Source organism: Lynx canadensis, chromosome B1, assembly GCF_007474595.2.
Source record: "Lynx canadensis isolate LIC74 chromosome B1, mLynCan4.pri.v2, whole genome shotgun sequence".
NCBI classification, from domain to species: domain Eukaryota; kingdom Metazoa; phylum Chordata; class Mammalia; order Carnivora; family Felidae; genus Lynx; species Lynx canadensis.
The window spans coordinates 85,232,678-85,256,553 of NC_044306.2; the positions used below are offsets into that span (position 1 = coordinate 85,232,678).

At 37.9% G+C, this 23,876-nt stretch overlaps 1 protein-coding gene across 3 annotated transcripts; it reads right to left on the minus strand.

Annotated features, from left to right (window-relative positions):
* Positions 1-208: 208 nt before the first annotated feature.
* On the minus strand, positions 209-20,904 carry ZNF330 (zinc finger protein 330). Of its 3 annotated transcripts, none has more exons than XM_030313014.1 (10): positions 20,722-20,904; positions 18,325-18,457; positions 16,432-16,451; positions 16,267-16,337; positions 14,245-14,324; positions 8,202-8,328; positions 7,657-7,761; positions 3,532-3,578; positions 2,359-2,476; positions 209-1,175 (listed from the first exon to the last, which is right to left on the minus strand). In XM_030313014.1, exons 2-10 carry the CDS (start codon positions 18,442-18,444, stop codon positions 901-903), a joined length of 963 nt encoding a protein of 320 aa, XP_030168874.1. In that variant the 5' UTR covers positions 18,445-18,457; positions 20,722-20,904; the 3' UTR covers positions 209-900. The 3 variants fall into 3 exon arrangements, with proteins under 3 accessions (XP_030168874.1, XP_030168876.1, XP_030168877.1); XM_030313016.1 differs by having other exon boundaries at positions 20,713-20,904; XM_030313017.1 differs by lacking the exon at positions 20,722-20,904 and adding an exon at positions 20,375-20,547.
* Positions 20,905-23,876: the final 2,972 nt, after the last annotated feature.

A 23,876-nucleotide genomic window follows, 5' to 3' on the forward strand; every position in this document is an offset into this window, starting at 1 on the left:
GGTGTACAACTTGAACTTGCGCCAGCCAAATGCCTGTTCTCCACTCACCACAGATACTGGGGGTCTGGCTGCGTAACTCTGCATCTACCACACCATTAATCTCTGCTACCTATTTCAGAGTACACAAAAAAATGAAGCAGTTTCTACATAAACATCGGAATGCTTTCCAAAATGATTAAAAAATGGAGAATGAGAAATATCAAAAGTATGTAAGTGAAATACTATATTTATTCAAAGAGAAATACATAAAACGTCTGTGTAGTAATACTATTTCTGTCCCTGTGTCTCTGAAAAGTGGCTATGTACTCACCGTGGTCTATACATTTAGGCATTAATAACAGGTACTGTTCAGGGCATACATTGTTTAGAAAAAAATGAAATGAGTCAACTGCTAAAACATACATCTCACGACTACTTAAGATAACATGAATATTTAATGAAAATTTAGAACTTAACATCTGACTTTCATCCTGCAGACCTACAGGGAAAAACACAGTAATTCATTTAACCCGTCACATTTTACAAAATCAGACAAAACGAATATAAGCAGTGTTTTTTAATAAAAACAACAATTTAATTTCCAACGAATATATTACCATCCTGTTCTTTTATCCTGTATATGTATCTAATTGGCATAACCTACTGATTACTAAAATCAGCAAAAATCCAATCCATGATGCTTCAATTGCTTGGATCAATACACATCTTAACATTTGGAACTCATTTTTCTTATGCTATGAGACTGATTATCAGTTCCTATAAAAATGCTATGCCCTACTCCTTGCTCCTGTAAGCGTGACCAGTCTTTTGCACAGCACTTCTGAACACCCACACTCAATTCATCAAGCACACATATCCAGGCTCCTCTCAGACACAGTCACCCATGGGCAAGCAGCTCTCCTAGTTCTCTTGTTCCTCGTAGTGAGCATAGCCACTGGCATAGGTCCTCCCTAAATTCAAATTGGTAAACAAATCTGACGGCTCCGCATCTGAATCCTTTCCTACTTCGTCTTCTTCCTCTTCGTCATCCTCTGCTTCATCATCATCTTCCTCTTCATCATGGTAGCTGCTATCACCATACTTATCAGAAGAAAGGTTCTTCCAATAGGCATCATACCCAGAAGCTCCATCTCCTTCTTCACCTCCAGTCTGCCTGCCAAATTTCAGGGAGCGTGCTACAAAAGACAGATACGTACGTGGCACTTTGTTCCGATTCTTTACGTCTTTTGTATATTGTAAAGGAGAGTGAAGATGTAAAGAATCGGAACACTCTCCTTTACAATATACAAAGTTACATGCATTTGATTGGCTGCTTCTTACTCCCATTTTCCTAATTTCCTCCCTTAACTGGAAAGAATGGAGACCTTAGTAACAACAATCAATTCTATCCTACTCAGAGTTGATGCACATACCATATATAACAAATAATAAAGAGAACAGTGTCATTTCATTAAATCTAGAAGAAGTTGGAAAACAAAGTAAGACTAAGAGCACTCTCCAAACATAATTCAAATAAGGCATGTTAAAAACTAAAATGCCCTTCATTTGATGGGTTAAAATTCTATTTTCAAATCACAGAACAGTTGATTTCATGTCATTACATTTTTCTTAAAAGAGCTATTTTAGAATTCTGGTGACCTTCAAGACAAAGCCCTTCATTTCTTCTGCCTAAGTAGCAATATAGTTTAGTGCAAAAAACCAGCAAATCATCAATCCTACCTCACTGTACAACTACACCTTTGATTAAACAAAAGTATTGTCAGAGTCATTTAGAATTATGGTTCCATTCTGCTGTATCTGGTAAAGAGTCAAATTCTCTTTAATAAAACTGTGAGCTGCATTACTATAAGCATGTTTGCAGTAGTCTTATTCTTTCATAGAAAAGTTATATAAAAACCACAAAACAATTTCCTATAAAAATGATATATTACATTGTAAGTATAGCTGCTCAAATACCACACACCTACAAAAAAACTTCAGAATGAATTCCAACTTCCAAGTACCGAAGACTACCAGCACTCAAATATTAAAGATTTATAGCTACTCAATTATTTAACAAGGAAAGCTTCAGCAGAAATGGAAAAATCACTCTTTTTGGTCTTAAATTTCAGTATTCACTGTGTCATTAACTGAGTCAAATGCCAAATATCAAAGTGAATGATGGTATATTTCTTAAGTTAAATTGAGAAACTTCACCTAAAAATTTTCAAAGCTATAAAATTCCATTTGCTTAAGAGAACACATTCATCTTTTCAAATAGGAAGAAGTGGCAAAAACAAAAATAGAGAAAAAAAGAGATAAATCTTGCCTAAGCAAGAAAACAAAATCCCTCCATTGGTATTTTAAGAAGAACCTTACTTGACATGCTGAGATCCTTAGTTTCCTGAGTTTCATGTCCACATTTGGGGCAGGGAGGCTGTTTTCCTTTTTCTTGCTTAAACACCTTGCTCCTTGTATGATCATCACAGAAACAAGCCTATATAGGAGAAGCAAAAATAAGCACGTAAATAAATAATTCAAAAAATACACAAAATTATCATTCACTATCTCAAGGAACTTTAAAGACACAGTTTTGTTAAGGGTAAAGATTAAGAGTTTTGTTGGGATTGGTCCTGATTTAAATTTCTCAAGGGAAATGGTCTTTGCCAGGACCCTCTGAACTACACCCTAACATAAGACAGAAACTATACACAGGGTATGACAGTATAAACACATTTATTCATTCATAAACACATGAGCATTCACAAAGCCCCTGGTGACATAATGGTGACACAACCTCAAATATACAACTAACTGGGGACACAGACAAGTAGAAAGGCAACTGCGAGACACTGTGCATTAAAAGGGAAGTGCAGAGAAGGGGCACTAAACTGGATATGGGATTCAGGAAAGGCTTCCTGGAAAACATGGACTGTTGGCTGAGATCTGAAGGAAAATAAAGGTACAGTAGGGTAAGCAAAATTGGAAAAGGGATCTAAAGCAGAGGGAACAGCATAGACAACACTTGAAAGCCATTTGGTAAAATGGGAGCAAAGCTGGGAGAGAGCAAAGAGACAGGGTTAGGAATAGAAGGAAGAACTAGGGAAATGTTTCTGACAGGAAGAGAATCAGTGCACCTGATCTTTGACAAACAGAAATGCTGGACACAAGATCTAAGGACATGGAACATTATGGCAATCTTCACTTTACTTAAACTTTCCTAAGCAAGTGAATTTTGATATTAATTAAAATATACTCTCAACATTTTGGTCAGAATACTCTCCATAAAACGTAATGTGTATAATGTGTAGAAACAAGGAGCCAAGATTCAGCAGACATGTGCATTAGTGTCAACCCTAAGACAAGCCAACTAGATGACCTTTGGAAAGTCACTCAGCTTTCTTAATTCAATTTCACAATCTCCAAAATAAAAGAAGTAAACTACATAATGTTTAAAGACCCTTGTAGATTAATTATAGCTATAAATAATCCAAGATGGAAAAGTCCTGGGATTAAAAACAAAATCAAAAAATAAAAAATAGACCAGTATACCTTACAACGGAGACAGGAATGCTGACCAAGTCGATTGCATGAAACACCTATGGGTGAAAATACATAATGTCCAGATTCAAATTTGAAATTAAAACACTATTTTCCACAGATTTATACTTGATGCACTTAGATTATTAACATTGTTTTCCTGTCTCAGTATAACCTAGAGGATATATAAAAATGAGATGGAATCCCCAGCCGGAAGAAAAGAACAAACTGCACATACCCAGCACTCTTTAGTTAGTACGGTGCTAATTATTCTACAATCTCCTTCCACTTTTCCAGATCTAGGAGATGGCAAACTTAATTATACTTAGAAAACTTGCAATGAGACATCCTTTTTCCCACAACACTTGGCTGAAGCTCTTCCCTTAATCATATAATGCTTACATTTTATAAAGAATCATTTTCTCCATTAATGTAGGACTTCTCCTAATGGTGCAGACTATTGCTATGTTTTGCATAATGTCTGATAAGAGAATAGAATACTTCTGGTGGAAAAGGTGACTATGAAGAGAGAGTAATGTTCAAGTGGGCAGTAAAAGATAGGAAAAAAATCCCAAAATATTTTATCCTTATTTTCGTTAAACTATGTTAACTTGGGTTATTCTCTGTAATTACTGAGGAAAAGCCTAAACGTAAGTACAAATACATTAAAAAAGCAGAATACCTGGCACATACTGACTGTGCTAGAAATGGAAGAAAAAAAATTAGTGCCAGAGGTATAGAGAGAAAATAAATTAAGCTGTACCCTAATAAAGCCTGAATGTAAACTATTAACTTTTATTCAGAGTTCTTGAAAAAATAAAAAGGAAAACAAATAAAAGAAAGCCTATCTTTGTACTTCAAATATTTGACCAGATGTTGCTAATTTGGGAATTCTTTTATTTAATTTTGCCTGGTTCATGGGGAACCCTTTTAATCTGAACAGGCAAGTATTTTTTTTTTTATCAGAAATGATTCTCAAATAGGTATATTATTATTGCTTCTATCCCACTATCCTTTTTTCTACAGCAATACCAATAATTCAGTTGGATATGTATTATTTGTCCTATGTGCTAATAATAAAAGTTAAAAATCAACTGAGTACTTACTATGTACAGCTGACCCTTGAACAACACGGTTTGAACAGCACAGGTCTGCTTATATGCAAATGTTTTCAGTAAGTACAGTGCAGTACTTTAAATGTATTTTCTCTTCCTTATGATTTCCTTAATAACATTTTACTTCCTCTAGCTCACTTTATTGTAAGAATATATGACATAATACATACAACACACAAAATACGTGTTAATCAACCATTATTTATGTTATCGGTAAGCCTTGTGGTCAACAGTTCGCTACTGGCAGGAGTCAAAAGTTATATGCAGATTCTCAACTACACAGGGGGTTGGTGTCCCTAATCCTCATATTGTTCAAGGGTTAACTATATTAGGTATAAAGAGGTATACCTAATTACTCCAATAATAACCATACTGTTTCATTCAGTCTGTGAGGGGAAAAAAATCTGAACTCTCAATCATTTCCACTTGAAGATATGCCCAGGCGGGGTTTTCTGTTTCCCTTTTCATTCAGTCAAAAGAAAAGGATATATTTAACTAAAATGTTATAAGTCTCTTTCAAGTACATAGCCAGAACACATACTGAAAGTACAAAGCTCCCTACCCAATTTCCCAGCGTACACCAGGCATTTCCGATACAGAATCTTTTCCTATCCACACTACCCGAGTCTTTGACATGCCACAAAGACAAGCTGTTGCCTATCTTACCCTTATCTTTTCTTCTGGGAACTCAAACTAGGATGGAACATGGCTCTGCCACTATCCTTTCCCTAATTACCTCAACCCCATACACATGCACTCCAATTAACTGCCCAGTTATTTCTCTCCCCAAGAGTTACAATCTTGGACTTTTATATAAAGAATGCATTTCTCCCAGATTCCAAAAATAGCCTGACTTTCTTAGACTAGGAATGGTTTTCATTTTCAGTCTATTTCCATGTCTTCAGAGTATTTTATTTATTTTTTAAGTGCTTATTTATTTTTGAGAAAGAGACAGAACACACACTTGGGGGAAGAGCAAAAAGAGAAGGGGACAGAGGATCCTAAGGAGGTTCTGCGCGGACAGCAGAGAGTCCAACGTGGGGCTCAAATTCACGAACCATGAGATCATGACCTGAGTAGAAGATGAACACTTAACCAACTGAGCCACCCAGGAGCTCCCAGAATATTTTAAAGGACAGGAGGTTGGGATGCTTCAAAGCCTACTGATAACAAGCCGTTTTAAATTAGAAGTAAGCCTGCAATGAGTAAGCCTGCAATGAGAATGACCTTAATTATCAGGTATCAAAGACATGATTGACAGATTTATCTTAAAATCCTGTCAATAGTCTATTTTGTATTTTTCCTTTGTCTTTTACTGAATCACTAAAACTTCCTGATGAAATCATAGTCTTATCACTCAGAACTGCCGATCTTTGGGGTTCAAATGCTACAAAATACACAAAGCTCTCAAGCCCCAAATAAAGTAAGTCAATTTTATATTACACATTTTGCAGAAACCTAAGAATGGCTCAAAAATGCTATATACTTTGAGATGTTCTTTAACCACTGAGAGTTTCTATAGGAACACTGTAAGAATTACATATGTATTTATATATACATTAAAACTGACAACTGATCAACTTTAAATTTATAGAATACAGAGATGAGCATTTCATATCAAAACAAGAACCAAATTCAAGGAAGTGACCATCTGGAAAATTTCAGCCTTTCCTATAATGGTATCTACTATTTAATAAAGGCTTTCTAAGTAACAGGTACCATAATAACACTTTATACGGATTCTCATTTTAATTAACTCCTTGAAAAAGAAATTAGCGTCTTCTTTAATATATAAGGAAACTCAACTTTAGAAAGATTTGGTGATTTGTCCAAAATCACATAACCAGTAAGGAGAATTTAATGTTTGACTCTAAATCTTGAGCTTTTGAGAATCAATAAAGTAGAAATAAATTGTAATCTATCTGTAAAGGTAATACCATTGATAATACCCAGTTGGTAACACTGGGTTCTTAAACTGGAAGGTACATGACACTTATGTGTTCAGGTTAAATAAACATGACTGAACCTACCAAACTTCAAAGACAGACTCTCCAGATATGAGGCCTAGGCACCTATATTTTTTTAACCCCCCCCCCAGATGTTTCTGATGCATACTCCTGTCTAACAATCACTGATACTAACTAACTGGAACAAACTAGGGGCAGTATCACGTATCACTTACTTGAAGGCATTTGGAAATGTGTGTGGGGTTTTTGTGGGGTTGGGAGTGGAGGTTGTTACAATAACTTGGAAGTAAAAATGACATTTAATACTCTGTACCAGGAAAACTACAAGTCCTATAATTCCTGATCAACCCCACAAAATGAAGAACTCACCCAACCAAGATGCCAGTAGCACCCCTATTGAAAAAAATAAAACAGACTATGTGGTTCTGAATTTTTCTTAAAAACAGAAAATAGATATTAAGTTGAATTACAGTCCACAAGAAGCTGCATGAAAAACTAGACTCTTTTTTCATTGAGTCTAACACTATATATTTTTTTAATGTGAGAGAAAGAGAGTGCAGGTGTGAGCTGGGGAGGGGCAGAGGGAGAGAGAATCTCAAGCAGGCTCCACACCCAGCATGGAGCCCAATGTGGGGCTTGATCCCATGACCCTGGGATTACGACCTGAGCCAAAATCAAGAGTAGGACAGATGCTCAACAAACTGAGCCACCCAGGCACTCCAGAGTCTAACACTAATACTACTCAGAATCTTGGGTACAAAGGACATCTAATTTTTTTAAGTGTATTTTTTTTCTTAAGTTTATTTATTTTGAGAGAGAGAGGGAGAGTGTGCGCAAGCAGGGGAGAGGTGGAGAGAGAGAGAGAGAGAGAGAGAGAGAGAGAGAGAGAAAGAGAGAGAATCCCAATCAGGCTCTACACTGTCAGCATGGAGCCCACGTAGGACCAACACTCAGGAACGCAGAGATCACGACCTGAGCCAAAACCCAGAGTTGGGATGCTTAACCAACTGAGCCACCCAGGCGCCCCAAAGGGTATCTAATTTATAAAAACTTACATTTGAATGTTTCCGCCTCTAAAACCTGGCAGCTGGCTTGATGTTCAAATTGATCATCTTCACAGAGAAAGTTATGACAAAAGGAACAACTAAATATTCTGCCTCCTATTGGATGAAAACATAAAGCCCACAAATGTAAAAACGATAAACTTCAATTAAAAAACTCATATCCATAACACTGCTCAATAAGAAAGCAATCTGTTTCAGATTTATACCAAAATGACACAGCAGTTTTTGTTCTGGTAAAGGCTTCGATGAAAACTGCCAAAGTGAACCATAAAAAAGCAGGCCCCCACTATCTCCTGGCTACTTGCAATGCTTACAGACACTTGCGGTCCTATAACTCCCCTCCCTACTGGCTTACATAAGCAGTCCTAACAGTGACTATTACTGCTAGTATAAATCCCTTTTCCAACTAAATTGGTAACCACAACAGTAGTCAGGATTGACAGTATCCTGAAAAAAAATCACAAAAAGAACATCCAGAATGTGTCAAAGTCAGCCCTTCTTACAGTGAAGTTCATTGCTCATATGTAATCACTCACCATGGTCCCAGACACCTCTTTCGCATTCCACACACTCAGCATCAGTAAGAGGGCAGGCACAGGCATGTGTACTGAGACATTTCCTCCCATGGCAAACCCAAGCTTCACAGAAGTCACATATTGCACCCTGCAACCAAGTAACACACAAAAAATGAATCTTTGTCACTTGCCTGGCTGCAACCGTTGTTTAACCAATGGCAACCACCAAAATTGTACGTGTTTAGGAATTTAACAACCCTCAGTGATAGTGGGGGCTTCACTAAAGAAAAAATTTTGTTTACACTAAGCCAAAATTAAAGAGGGTTCTCTGAAAATCAAACTACTTCACCAACAACTATTTATAATATACAAAACTTGTCTATAAATCAAAAGAAAAAGCAAGGTGGAAACTATATACTTAAGGCTAATCCTAATCATTAAAGTAAGTCACGGAGCTACAAGTGTTGCCTTCAAACTGAATTCTAATTCAAATGATGTCTGGAGTCCACATTTTAAGCATTCTTATCTACAGCAATCACAGTAACGAAATTTTTTCAAGTAGAAATATTTTTGAATTAAGAAAACTCCTTCCTGAATCATTTATACAGTAATTTACATAGCTTTTCTGGAGTAACTGAGAAAAAATATTAAACTTCTGCCAGCATCTTTTTTTTGTTAAGGCAACTCATGATTTAAATCATTACTACATTTCTTTGTGGAAAAAAAGAAAATAAAATATATAAAACTAAAAAACAGGGTAAGACTCTCCAATTCTACATCAAGATAGACCAACTATACCTTTCAATAACACAATGACATCTACAGAATATTAATTGCTAGAATGAATCTTAAGAAAATGGGATTAGATGTTCTTTCCTTTACAGATAATAAACAGTGGCCCAAGTCTTAACTCCAAATCCCAGAGCAAAATTATAGTGGAGCTGAGATTTAAACCACGGTGTTCTGAACCTCAATTCAGTGTTTAGCATTCAAGACTCTGTAACAGAAGCCATAAAGAGCAAATAGGAAGGATGTTTTTTGAGATGTAAATATGGATTACCACTGTGGATTGCAAATCCTCAAATACATTTCTTGGAACATTCAGTGTTCTAGCACCAAAAAGATGACATACAGAATAATCCAGGACAGTTTAAAAGCTTAAAAGAAATAATTTACAAAGGACAAGGAAGGGCTTAGAATAAACATAAGGTATGATGTAGTTACCACCCCTGAGCCTGAAATAAGGGAGCGGAAGGAGTTACCAGAATCTTAAGAAACAATCAGTATGGAGAGGATTACATAGCCATATAGAGAGAAACTGTGGCCAAATCATGCCCAAACTAGGATAACCTGGTAGGGAGTGAGCGAGGGAGAATAAACACCCAGATTTTATTATCCTCCCATCTACAGGTCTCCTGCCAAGGTCTTCCATTGGGTGAACCCAAAGTGAAGCCATAAGGTAAGAAAGCCACTGATCCAATCCATACACACAGGTCAGGCTCCCAGGGCAAAGCAGGGTCAAGAAGAGAGAAGGTAGAGGGAATTTCAACAGACAATTAGAAGATTCCCAGAAAATCATTTTTCTAGAATGTAAAGCTAATGATACAAGAGTCTATTGAAATGTTTTATACAAACAATCATTCACATTCACACAAGTTAGTGAATTTTTTTCAATTTTTCTTTTTTTAAGAGAGAGAGAGTGTGCAAGCAGGGAGAGGGGCAGAAGGGGAGAGAGAGAATCCCAAGCAGGCTCCACACTCAATGTGGAGTCCAATGCGGGGCTCAATCACACGACCCTGGGATCATGACGTGAGCTGAAATCAAAGAGTCATACACTCAATCGAGCCACCCAGGTGCCCCTACAACTTAGCGAATTTTTTTAAAAGCGTTTAATAAATTTGGGCATAAGCAAGCTACCAAGGAAGATTACATTGATTTATGAATAAAGATAACATTGAAAATCCTATATTTAAAATGAAGAGGAATTCACAAGATACTTATGAGTAAGTCTAGTTTCTTGCTTCTTTAAGATATGCACACATGGAACATATTAAGGTCTGCTTCATGATGGAAAATTAAGTTCTTGGGAAGTTACTATAAATAAAATATCTGGGGTGCCTGGGTGGCTCAGTCTGCTGAGTGTCCAACTTCGGCTCAGGTCATGATCTCATGGTTTGTGAGTTCGAGCCCTGCATTGGGCTCTGTGCTGACAGCTCCGAGCCTGGAGCCTGCTTCAGATTCTGTGTCTCCCTCTCTCTCTGCTCCTCCCCCACTCATGATCTCTCTCTCTCTCTCTCTCTCTCTAATAAAGAAAACATTAAAAAAATAAATTAAATAAATAAGTAAAATATCTGTTTGACATCGAAATACTATTGCCTTCCTCATGAAATGAAATTTGCACCAGAGCATAAAATCACACAACAGAATACAGTAAAATTGGCTGAAAGGAAGAGAGAGTAAAATCCATCACACAACACTACTATTTTAATTACACCATACCTCCTTTTATTGCGTTTCATTTTTTTACATGCTTTACAAATAGTGTAATTTTTTTTTCAAATTGAAGGTATGTGGCTTCCCTGCACTATCAGTGCCATTTTCCCAACAGCACTTGCACACTTCGTGTCTCTGCACCACACTGTGGTAATTCTCATGATATTTCACTTTATTATTTTATCTGTTATGGTGACCTGTGATCACTGATCTTTGTTATTACTATTGTAATTGTTTTGGAGTACCACACACTGTGCCCATATAAAACAGCAAATGTTAATCAGTAAATGTTGTATGTATTCTGACTGTTCTACCGACCAGCTGTCTGTCTACCTTTCTCCCTCTCCTTGGGCCTCTCTATTCCCTGAGCCACAACAATATGGAAATTAAACCAGTTAATGACCCTACAGTGGCCTCTACGTGTTCAAGTGAAAGAGTTGCACATTTCTTACTTTTGACTCAAAAGCTAGAAATGATTAAGCTTCATGAGGAAGGCAGGCTGAATGCCAAGACAGGCCAAAAGTAAGCTTCTTGTGCCAGATACTCACCCATGTTGTGAATACACACACACAAAAAAAGCTCTCGAAGGAAACTAAAAGTGCTACTCCAATAAACACATGAATGATAAAAAAGCAAAATAGCCTTATTGCTGATATGGATTAAGTCTGAGTGGTCTGGATAGAAGATCCCATCAGCCACAATATCCCCTTAAGCCAAAGCCTAATCCAGAGGAAGGCCCTAACTCTCTTCGGCTCTACGAAGGCTGAGAGGTGAAGAAAAGTTTCAAGTGAAGAGGCTGGTTCATGAGCTTTAAGGAAAGAAGCCATCTTCGTAACATCCAAATGCAAGCTGAAGCAGCAAGAGTTGATATAGAAGCTGCCACAAGTTATCCAGAAGATACAGCTAAGATAAATTAATGAAGGTGGCTATACCAGGCAACAGATTTTCAATGTTGACAAAATAGCCCCACTTTGAAGATGCCATCTAGGACTTTTATAGCTAGAGAAGATAAGTCAATTCCTGCCTTCAAAGTTTCAAAGGACAGGCTGACTCTCCTATTAGAGACTAATAATAAAGCTGGTGACTTCAGGTTAAAGCTAATGCTACTTTACCATTCTAAAAAGCCTACGGCCCTTAAGAATTATGCTAAATCTATTCCGCCCATACTCAATACATGGAAATAGAAAGCCTGGATGACAGCACATCTATTTACAACATAGTTTACTGAATACTTTAAACCCACTGTTGAGACCTACTGCTCAGAAAAAAACGATTCTTTTCAAAATATTACTACTCACTGACAGTGCACCTGGTACTCAAGAGCTCTGATGGAGACATATAATGAAATTAATGTTGTTTTCAAAAGGCCTGCTAACACAACATCTATTCTGCAACCTAGGGATCAAGCAGTCATTTGATTTTCAAGTCTTTTTATTTAAGAAATATATTTCATAAGGTTATAGCTGCCATAGATAGTAATTCATCTAATAGATCTGGAAAAAGTAAATTGAAAAGCTGAAAAGGATTCACAATCCTAGATGCCTTCAAGAATATTAGTGATTCATGGGAACAGATCAAAATATCAACGGTAATGGGAATTTGGAAGAAGTTGATTCCAACCATTACGGATAACTTACTGGGGCTCGAGACTTCAGTGGAGAAAGTAACTGTAGATGTAGAAATAGCAAGTGGAGCCTGAAGATGGGACTGAATTGCTGCAATCTCACAGTAAAACTTGAACTGATGAGAAGCTCCTTGTTACGAATAAAGAAAGTGGTTTCTGGGATGGAATCTACTCCTGATGAGGACACTGGGAAGATTGTTGAAATGACAGCCAACGACTGAGAATATGACATAAAATTGGTTTAAAAGCGGGGCGCCTGGGTGGTTCAGTCAGTTAAGTGGCTGACTTCAGCTCAGGTCATGATCTCGCGGTCCGTGAGTTCGAGCCCCGCATCAGGCTCTGTGCTGACAGCTCAGAGCCTGGAGACTGTTTCGGATTCTGTGTCTCCCTCTCTCTGACCCTCCCCCGTTCATGCTCTGTCTCTCTCTGTCTCAAAAATAAATAAATGTTAAAAAAAAAAATTAAAAAAAAAATTGGATTAAAAGCAGTGACAGGGTTGGAGAGGACTGACTGCAATTCTGAAAGAGGTTCTTCTGTAGGTAAAGTACTATCAAACAGTGTCACGTGCTATGGAGAAATCATTCGTGAAAGAAGAGTCAACTGATGCAGCACTTTATTTATTTTTTATTTTTTTTTAAATTTTTTTTTTTAACATTTATTTATTTTTGAGACAGAGAGAGACAGAGCATGAACGGGGGAGGGTCAGAGAGAGGGAGACACAGTATCCGAAACAGGCTCCAGGCTCTGAGCTGTCAGCACAGAGCCCGACGCAGGGCTCGAACTCACGGACCATGAGATCGTGACCTGAGCCGAAGTCGGCCGCTTAACCGACTGAGCCACCCAGGCGCCCCTGATGCAGCACTTTATATTGCTGTCTTATTTTAAGAAATTGTAACAGCCACCCCCACCATGAGCAACCACCAGCCTGATCAGCAGCCAACAACATCAAGGGAAGAACCTCCACCAGCAAAAGATTACAATTCCCTCCCTGAAAGATCAGGTGATGGTTAACATTTTATAGCAATATTTTTAAATTAAGGTACGTAAAATGTTTCTTTAGACTAATGCTATTATACATTCAATCGACTACAGTATAGTGTAAACGTAACCTTTATTTTTAAGTTTATTTATTTTTGAGAGAGAGAGCAATTGCACACTTGCGCAAGTGGCAGAGGGACAGAGAGAGGAAAAGAGAGGATCCCAAGCAGGCTCCACACTGTTGGTGCAGAGCCCAAAGCAGGGCTCAACTCACAAACCGTGAGATCATGATCTGAGCCAAAATCAGGCACTTAACCAACTTAGCCATCCAGGTGCCCCTAAACATTAACCTTTATATGCAATGGGAAATCATATAAATCATACAGAAATTCATGTGATTTGTTCTATTGTGATATTTGCTTTATTGCAATTGTCTGGAACCAACTCACAATATCTCTAAGGTATGCCTGTATTTTAAACAATGAATTTCCTTAGAAAACTCTATATCTAATGAGGAAATTATGTATAAGCCTATGTTAAATATGTATTCTTTTTTGAAATGTAAAGCTATAAAAAATCTACTAACGTTACGTTCTTTTGAAACTAGGTTACCTTGTAACCAAAGCCTGAACCTTGCTTAAGAAGGATATTCAGTATAGTAAGTGCTGAGTTCTATGAAGTCTGAATAAGACACTCTAGAAAGGTACCAAGGACAAATGAATTTTTAAGTCAACTTTAAATAAGTTTCCATTTCTTGTATGTTTTCCAAAAAGAAAAGAGGAAGCAATCAAAAACAAATAGGTATTAAAGGAAAATCATACAAAGAACATTCCACAGATAATCCAGAAAAACTCCAGATTGACTTAATCAAGGACAAAGCAGTGCTATTTAGAAAAAATCACCATTGGTCACAAAGACTTCTTATCCTTGGAAACCCGCTAGTCTAAGGGATGAAGACAAAAAACTTACCACCATTGCAAGGCCAGTACTATAAACACCAGCATGCTTTATGACACAGTCTGAAGACTTCATCATGCACTTGGTTTTCCCTAGTAAAGAAACAAATGTGCATTAATAGCCTTGCAAAGTAGTACACGTAAGTACTCACTGATTCCGCTTTCTATCTAACCTAAATTCCTATGGAAATAATTTGAAAATGGATAGAAAGCAGCAGTTCACTGCTTATGTTACTAAAAAAAGAAGCTAGATATAACAGATCTAACCTGAATCAGCTCTTTTAAGATTAGAAATTTATTAGGGGAGCCTGGGTGGGTCAGTCGGTTAAGCATCCAACTTCGGTTCAGGTCATGATCTCGCAGTTCATGGGTTCAAGCCCCACATCGGGCTCTGTACAGACAGTGAGGAGCCTGCTTGGGATTCTCTCTCCTCCTCCTCCTCCTCCACCTCTTCCTCCTCCTCCTCTTCCTCCTCCACCTCCTCCTCCTCCTCTCTGCCCTTTCCCCATTCATGTTTTCTCTCTCTCAAAATAAATAAATAAACTTTAAAAAAAAATTAGAAATTTATTAGTAAATCTATAAAAATGTATTGCATGATAAAATTATATGCTAATTACTGTTTGTACTAAAAATCAGAAACTGCAGGTTAGAGTTTGTAATCTAACAGTCAGTAAAGTAGTTTAAAATCTTATGAATTTTCAGATGAATTAATACAGATTTTAAAAAGATATGCTTTGAAATAAATTTTACAGTCTGTAATTCACAATAAACAGTCTGGTTTGAAGTTATTGCTTACTTCTTTCCACAGAATATCTCAAACCAAACCAAACCATGATTATGCAACTTACCTGGTTCATTATATAAACCTAAAAACATGGCCTCTTTGAAAATTAAAACTACACTAGAAATATTCAGGGATATAGCCCTAAACACTGCTAATTTTCTGCAATGTTATCATACATAAACACATTTAAATGAGCATATCACAAACTGTGTTCTACCTTAAACTATTATCCCATAACCAAAGGGGACATTTGTTGAAACGAAAGTTTGAGAAGTAAGTATGGCGTGAATAAAATGAATCAGGTTTCTTTACTGGAGGTCTTCAGAACCTTTAACATAAAAGTATGTAATAGAAATCTCCCACATGGAAACGAGGACATGAAACAAACAGGATTTCTCAAATGTATGCATTATTTTAAGAAACACCTATTAATATCTCAAGTGCTCTGTGGAAGACTATTTTGGAAGCATCAACCTTGTTGTTCTATGAACTACCATTTAGTTTTACTTTGAATAATCATTTACTCTGAATAAAGGTTTTCACTTACACCTGGCAACTGGGTACATGGCTTAGGAACTCTATTGCAATCACCTGGGAAAACATATGAGGAAACTCAAGAATCATATGATAAGTGCCAAAAAGAAAAAATTGGCACCAAGAAAATGTGGAATAAAATGATTCTCAATGGTCTAAGATACTGTGGGCAATTTCAGCAGGAATCAAAACTTAAAAAAAGTATACAAATAAACAAGACTAAGTTAGTATAACTAAAAATTAAGATCACCAAATGTTATTAGTCTGAAATCTGATCTTATAATGTTATAACGTATCAGAGAGACAAAATCAAGATGTGATAGTGTTTGACAAGCCAAATAACAATTTGCTATTTCATTAATAAGTTTTAACATTACTGTAAAAAATGATAAACCCATAGAATCAAACTAATCAACTACAAAACAAATGTTTGATAAAAGAAAAGGCATATAGGGGTGCCTGGGTGGCTCAGTCAGTTAAGCGTCCAGTTAAGCTCAGTCAGTTAAGTTTCATCTTGGTCATGATCTCATGGATTTGTGAGATTGAGCCCGGTGTTGGGCTCTGTGCTGACAGGGTGGAGCCTGCTTAGGATTCTCTCTCCCTCTCTCTGCCCCTTCCCTGCTTGCGCTCCCTCTCTCTCTCAAAATAAACAAACATTTAAAAAAAAAAAAAAAAAAGAAAAGAAAAGGCATATGTCCTTAGGTATCATATACTTACCACACTGTGCACAAATTGGTAACTTCTGTACAGAATTGCAAAAGTAGCAAAACGCTCTATTCTTCTGCCGCCTTGTCATGTAAAATAAAATTTTAAAATAGGGTCACTATCAGATAAAAGGTGAGAGATCTCTGTTATTACATATAAAAAGAAATAAATATTTACCTCTGACACTTGTCACATTCCTGTAAAATATAAAAACAGAACATTAAGTTTCTATGGACTGAAAACTACAAATTTACTTGCATTATAAAAAATACCTTATTTTTCATGTTAAAACTTAACACTTCCCAAAGTCTCCAACTTCACCCATGTAAACAAGCATCTATACATACTTTAATAATAAAGGTATGTTCTTGGGCATACCACACAGAGCAAGAAGTGGTATCTCCACAAGAGGTGAAATAAATAAAGCAGTGGTTTGTGTTTTGGTTGTATTCTTTGTTGTTGTTATTGTTTTTTAGTCAGACAAGTATTACAGAATGGACATAAGAAATTCAGAACACAGTATGATGAAGCTCCCAGAAAATCTAGAATCCTAAACATGGTACTAAAAGCTCTCGACAATCTGGTCCCTAAACACTTTCAAACCTTGCTAGCCTATTCTCTCTAGATTCAAGTTGCTATTGTCAGTCATTCATGAAATATGTCTTCTACTCCCTCTTTTCCATGCTTTACTATTCTAATACTTTTCCTTGAAAAGTCTATCCTTACAATCTTCACCTGTTCAAAGTTCTGGTGATGATCCCACCTCCTCTATGAACTGTACCCCATCAACACACTCAAATTTATCACCTCTTAGCCCAGATGTACCCTAGTCTTAATTGTACATTTGTGACAAGACAACACTTACCAAACTCTAGCCTTCACTATGTATATTTATGTATGTGAGTCATTTCTTGTTTTGTCTATTCCATATCCGTCTTCTCTAAAAAATGACCCTGAAGGGAGTCTCTACCATCTGTCCTGTGTTATGTAATCCTGGTCCCTCCCACACGTGATGACAGCCATAAACGTTAGCCCTGGCTGGGCACCTGGCCAAGTCCAATCAGAGTTTTCTCCCTCTCTGAGGACATTATGTGATGTGAGATACACAGGCTACCAGTATGTACGAACCCAAACAAATGGGTTAAGACAACACGAGAAAATGGAACTAATAAGCAAAAAGAAACACAAGCAAAAGATGGAACTACAAGTTTGTTCCAGTTGTCCCTGAGTTCCAGCTACATCCATGCCCTTCCCAACTACATGTTAGTCAATAAACTCTAGTTCTCCCTAAAGTTACTTAAGTTGGATTTGTCACTTACAAACAACAAGACAACTGATTACTATGAACTTGTGGAAACAAGGGCTGCGTCACTCATCTATCTATACCCCATCTTTTTGCCTAAAATGTACCTGGCAAAAGTAAATGCACGAGAAACATTTGTGGAACTGAGTCATATTAAGCATTTCATATGTTTGGATGAAACAAAAGAAGACTGAGGAGTAGCAGGAATAGAAAAAGTAGAGAAGACTGGAAATAGAGAAATAAGGGACAACTAAGAGAAACATAGTCAAAGAAAGGAAAGGGGTTATAATCACATGATAATCTCGCTTTTTAACGCTTTGACCAAAGAAGCCCAGAAACAATCAAGACTAACCCACTGAGCACAGGAAAATAAGGTGATAGCCAAAAGAGAGGTCCAGAAAAGTGAAAAGTTTAGAAAAAAGAAATCATATGAGTTGAGAAGTGCTAAGAGAAATAATGAAAAGCTTCCAACTAATAGAACAAATTAAGTTAATGCATATAAGATTAGAAAAGCTAGAAAATATCACAGTTCCTAGTATTTACTGTTTCCTATCTATCACCAACAGCAGCCAAGGAAATAAATAAATAAATAAATAACTCACTCACTCACTGCTACTCAGAGTCAATAAAAACAAGGGACAAAACACAGATTTGAAATTCAATAAAATGTATGCAGCAACAATGTATTCAGCAAAATTTTATTCAGGCATTTTTCAGATATTATATAGTTTTTTAACCATCAACAGATATCAAAAAAAAGCTGTTACCATTGACGCATTGCATGGGTGTTTAGCTAAATCTATGGTGCTTCTTGACGCCCTGAGCTGTTTTTCACGTTCCCGGCGGTTCTCTGCCTTCTTCCTTGCACCGGTCTTCTTTTTAGGCATTTTACTGCTCTTTCTACACAAGAGAACAGAGAAGATATAAATGCCTGGTTGTATTCGCTATCTTAAATAAAATAGAATGAAGTGTTTTTTTTTTACTCTCTTTAAAATTTAAACTCTGGGGCGCCTGGGTGGCTCAGTCGGTTAAGCGTCCGACTTCAGCTCAGGTCATGATCTCGCAGTCCGTGAGTTCGAGCCCCGCGTCGGGCTCTGTGCTGATGGCTCGGAGCCTGGAGCCTGCTTCCGATTCTGTCTCTCTGTGTCTCTCTCTCTCTGCCCCTCCCCCATTCATGTTCTGTCTCTCTCTGTCTCAAAAATAAATAAACGTTACAAAAAAAAAATTAAAAAAAAAAAAAGAAAAAAATACAATTTAAACTCAACTCTGTCATTTTGACTGTTAAGGGCATTTTAAGCCTTTATGAAATATTACATATACATTATCTCAAATAAAATATATGACTTTTAAAATGAGGAACTTATTTGCATTTCCAAAATGCAATTTTGGAAATTACTCAGTACCAAATTAAAAAGTTATTGGGCATATCATTAGCAAGAAATAAAAAGTTTACCATTTACCCAGTTTATATTACTTTTTTGAACTATAAATTCAGACAACTTGATGCTAAGATGTGAAGTATAACGAGTCTTACTTCTCCTATATAATATCTGAACAAAACATCTGACAGTCAAGTCAAATGACAGCATTAACCGCAAAGCCAAACTTCTCTCTCTGAAAAGGTATTAAAAGTATTATAGTTGCTTTGACTCTACAAGCTGCCCTTCAACTCTTATGTTAGAATGTCTATCGGGGTGCCTAGGTGGTTCAGTCAGTTAAGCATCGGACTTTGGCTCAGGCCATGATCTCGTGGTTTGTGGGTTCGAGTCCTGTGACGGGCTCTGTGCTGACAGCTCAGAGCCTGGAGCCTACTTCGGATTCTTGTTTCCCCATCTCTGCCCCTCCCATGTTCATGTTCTGTCTCTTGATAATACATAAACGTTAAAAAAAAAAAAAAAAAAAAACTTAAAAAGAATGTCTCTCTAGAGTACATAATTTTAACAAAGTTCAAATTTATGTTTAAGAGTATTACATAGGAGTATGCACGTAAAGTCCTATATAAATAAGGACTTTAAAACAGGCTTTCATCTTTCATCACTTAGTTGAAAGAACTACCACATTAAAAAAAAAAAATTTACTGCATAACACATTTTTATTTGGCTTTTCATCCAATCTGAAGACATGTTCTCTGAGGATTTGTCTTTCTTGACAATTTTATATACCAGTCCTGCCTGGTATATATTAAGTAGTCAATAAATGAAGTGACACAGGCATGAATGGGTCTATGTACTTGCTTTGCAACATGAATCTCAAATTTAATATTCTTCAAAATATGTACTTTTTAAGTCTTCTCTAAGAGTGATTCTCAAAAATCAACTGTAAAAATTCCTAACAAATACAGATTTACATTTCTAGGCCCAACTAAAAATCTACAAATTCTAAACTTCCAAGGATAGGATTAAGTTTCATTGGTGACTGTGACAACCTCCCTGAAGGCATGAACATTCTTTTCAAAGAAACCAAAACACGTCCATGATACATGGACAGAGTTCCAAGAAATCACACGTTTAAAAAATTCCTATTTCTTATTTAAAGGGCCAATTACAATTGGGCAAAATCATGCACCAACATGTACTAAGGTCACTCATGCTTTCCTACTTAGGGTTCCAACTCAAAATGTCCAACTTAAAATGTCCAATCAAAAGCCAAGTGGGGTGGGAAGCTGCGACTTAAAAATACAGACAAATCAGGCCAGGAGATTTAATAGGTGGTCGGCTAAGTAACATCGAAGCCCAGGAGATCACCCTTTCAGGATTTATAACGACAAAAATCTACAGGGTGAAAAAAATGTGTACTGCTCCTGCCAAAGGAACTCACAAAACAATCACGGCGTGCTCGCCCGGTGAATTTTTTGTTGAGCCTCCATTTTTTTCCTCCAATTTGTTCTGGAAACTTAATGAATTTTTTTCCTCAGCCTTAGATGGTTTTAAGCCCTTCTCCGGTACCGTTTCGACTTCTGTAAAACGTGGCCCGTGTCACCAAATGAGGAAAAAGGCACGAGGTCAGCGCGCCTTTGGAGGAAAAGCCCGCAATCATCGGACCCAGCGGAGTGATAGGGGCGTCCAGAGGCCACCGCGGAGGTGCCACGCGGTTCGGGAACTGACAACCATCACCCGCCCGCGGGACACCCTCCCTCGCGCGCGCTCCAGGCCGACCTAGCTCACCCTCGCGGGGAGGCCGGGCTCACTCCGGGGGCAGAGGGGCAGGGAACAGCGTGAGACCGGCCCGCGGCTGCAGCAAATCCAACTTGCGGGACAGGACTCCGGGAGTAGAACCTACTAAAAACGAAGAAGGGCGGAGAGAAGCAATTTCCAACACAGAAGCCGGACCGGATGTCCTCTTATGTCAGCAGCGCCCTTACGGCAGCACGTCGACAGGAAGGGCCCGCCCACTTCTGTTTGCTCCGCCCTGAGCCCGCCCACTCCTGCGGAGGATTTGACTGAGCCGGGAAGAGAATGCCTGAGTGAAGAAGAAAAATGGACTGCAGGAGGAGAGGGAACGGGAAGGCCCGTCAATTTTATTTTTTCAGAAAAGGAGAAATCTAAAGGAAGAGGGAAATGAATTCACAAACTTGACACTGCATCAGTTGACTCGGACAGAAAATTCTTGCCTAATTCTTTTGGAAACTTTCTGCTACCTGCATCTTTTATGCCTAACATTCCACTGTGAACTCCATTCTTTTGTGAACAAATTCTCCCACATTCTGGACCTTTAGTGTGTGTTCCGCCTTGCCCTTAATTGAAACCTAACATCCTCTCCCTTATAAAAGCTGCTTGCTTTAAATTTCTATGAAGTGAAGGGTGCTCATTTTTGCACTTTCTGTATCTCTTGGTTAGGAAGTAGGATCAATGCTGTTGTTCCCCAGTACGTCATTCAGATAATTATTCCTCCTTTCTATATAGCAATGCCACATTTTTCCTTCATTGCTGCTATTTTTTTACCCACACTTTATTGATGGAAAACTTTGGAAACTGACTTTCAACTTCTGCCATCACCCAGAATGACATTAACATCCAAACCCATTCTCTTGAGCTCTAGATTTTTTTCATCTCCAGGAGCGATCATCTCGATGCCACTACAGGCATCTACTCTCATGACCACACTCCAGGTTGTGTGGTCAGGTGGATCAACTCCACCACTGAAATCCAAAATTCAGACAAACTATCCATCCTCCTACTTTACGACGTCTCTCACTCAATTTTCCCTCCTAACGAAGACCACAAATCTCAGCGCTTCAATTTTCTCCCTATCGATTATCTCTCTGCTTTCTTCCATTCCTTTTGCCCCAGGTTATGAAATGCAGTTCATCACATCAATCACAATTTGCCTTATTTTCTTTCTCATCAAACCAACTGGAACATTCCCAATACTGTTAATTCGACAGCTTGCCTTTTCTTTTCTACAGTGGACTTAGTATTGTTAAGGGGGGGGGGGGGAGTACACAATCATGGTTTTATTCTGAATCCAAAGTTATTAACCTCCACAACGCTCTCAAAATTGCCGTTCAATCCTTTTAGATATTCCTAATCAGATTTGTCATTCCCATGGTCTATATGGTGTTATTAAATCTTCTCCCCTTTCCTCAACCGTCCATTACTTTTTCCATCAATTTTAGCAGATATTATATTTCACAGAGAAAACAGAATAACATCAATAATGATTATCCTTCATTTTATGCTCCTGACATTCTACTTTACATATGTAGTATTAACTCCTGAGTTTACACATGAGGAACCTTGAGCAGAAAGACTATGAAACTTGCCCCAAGATTACACAGATGGTTTGGCTTGTGGGGTTGTCTGTTGCAGCAATTCTTAAACATTTTGGTCTCAAGACCCCTTAAAAATTCTTAAAAACTGAAGATTCTAACAACCTTTGTTTATGTGGACTATATCTATTGATATTTACCATACAAAAAAATTAAAAGATAACATTTATTAATTCATTAAAAATAATATATTTAGGGGCACCTGGGTGGCTCAGTCAAGTGTCTGGCTCTTGATTTCAGCTCAAGGCATGATCTCATGGTCGGTCATGATCTCACAGTTGTGAGATAGAGCCTCACCTCAGGCTCTGTCCTGACTGTGGAGCCTGCTAGGGATTCTGTCTCTCCCCACCCCCCTTCCTCTTTCCCTCCCACATTTCTGTGCACAGTAGCACACATGCTCTGTCTCTTTCTCTCTCAAAATAAATAAATAAACATTTAAAGAATAATACATCTATTACATCTTAGTATAAATATTTATACAAAAACGTTGTATTTTCCTTAATAGAAAACATACAAGAGTGTTGTATGTGTTACAGTTTTGCAAATGTCTTTAATGTAAAGCTTAACAGAAGGCAGGTAACTTCCTATATATGCCATCCACTGAGAAGCTTTTATGTTCTTGTTTTCCTAACATACAGTTAGCCAGTAAAACAGTGAAGAGCTCTCTGGGAAATAACCCTCTGGGTGAATTATTACAGTATACACCATTATGATGTTTCAGGGTCTTCCTCCTGGGTGTCTGGCAGCCCTCTCAATGCCCATGGTTGCTAGATCCAAAAACTGGCTGAGACTTAAAAACTGGGCAAATAATTGTGACTCGTTATTGGAATATTGTTCTCAGTCTTCTGGTCATGTGCTCCCTTGGCTTATTTTGATTGTACACACTGAGCAAGATCCTTGTTTGCGGCCTGGGGATCCATTCTGCTCCTGGGGACTGGCTTATTTTGATTGTACACACTGAGCAAGATCCTTGTTTGCGGCCTGGGGATCCATTCTGCTCCTGGGGACACTATATACTTTCATCCATCTCCCTAATATTCTGAGTGTCAGAGCCCTCTTCCTTGCTGCCACTCTGCCCTTGCTGGTGATTACAATAATTATGCCAGATTACATTGTAAAGAATGACAAGTTATTGACCCAGGGTCAGGGACAGATCCTAAAGGGAGGGGGTTAGGGACAGATCCTAAAGGGAGTACTAGTTGTGCTAGGAGGAAGAAGTCTCTACATTGTATTTAAGCAAGGTGTGTGTGATGGAGGCAGTACCCACTAGTCAGGAATGTTGGGCCATGTTCAGACACAGAGGGTTCAGGAGAATCTAGGCATTCAAGATTTTCAGGTATCACAACCCAGCTCTCTGCATCAGGGTTTCTTTCTTTACGATCCAGCATTCTGACCTTGGCATAACCGACCTAGCTGAGCTGCATGGCTGTTAATCTCCTTTGGAGCTCTGCCACACTTATGATTTAGTGCTGGGCCTGTTCCTCAGCTTTTTCTCCCCTCCCACTGCAGGAGATAAAAGCCTCTTTATTTGCTACCAAAGAAGCTTTGTGA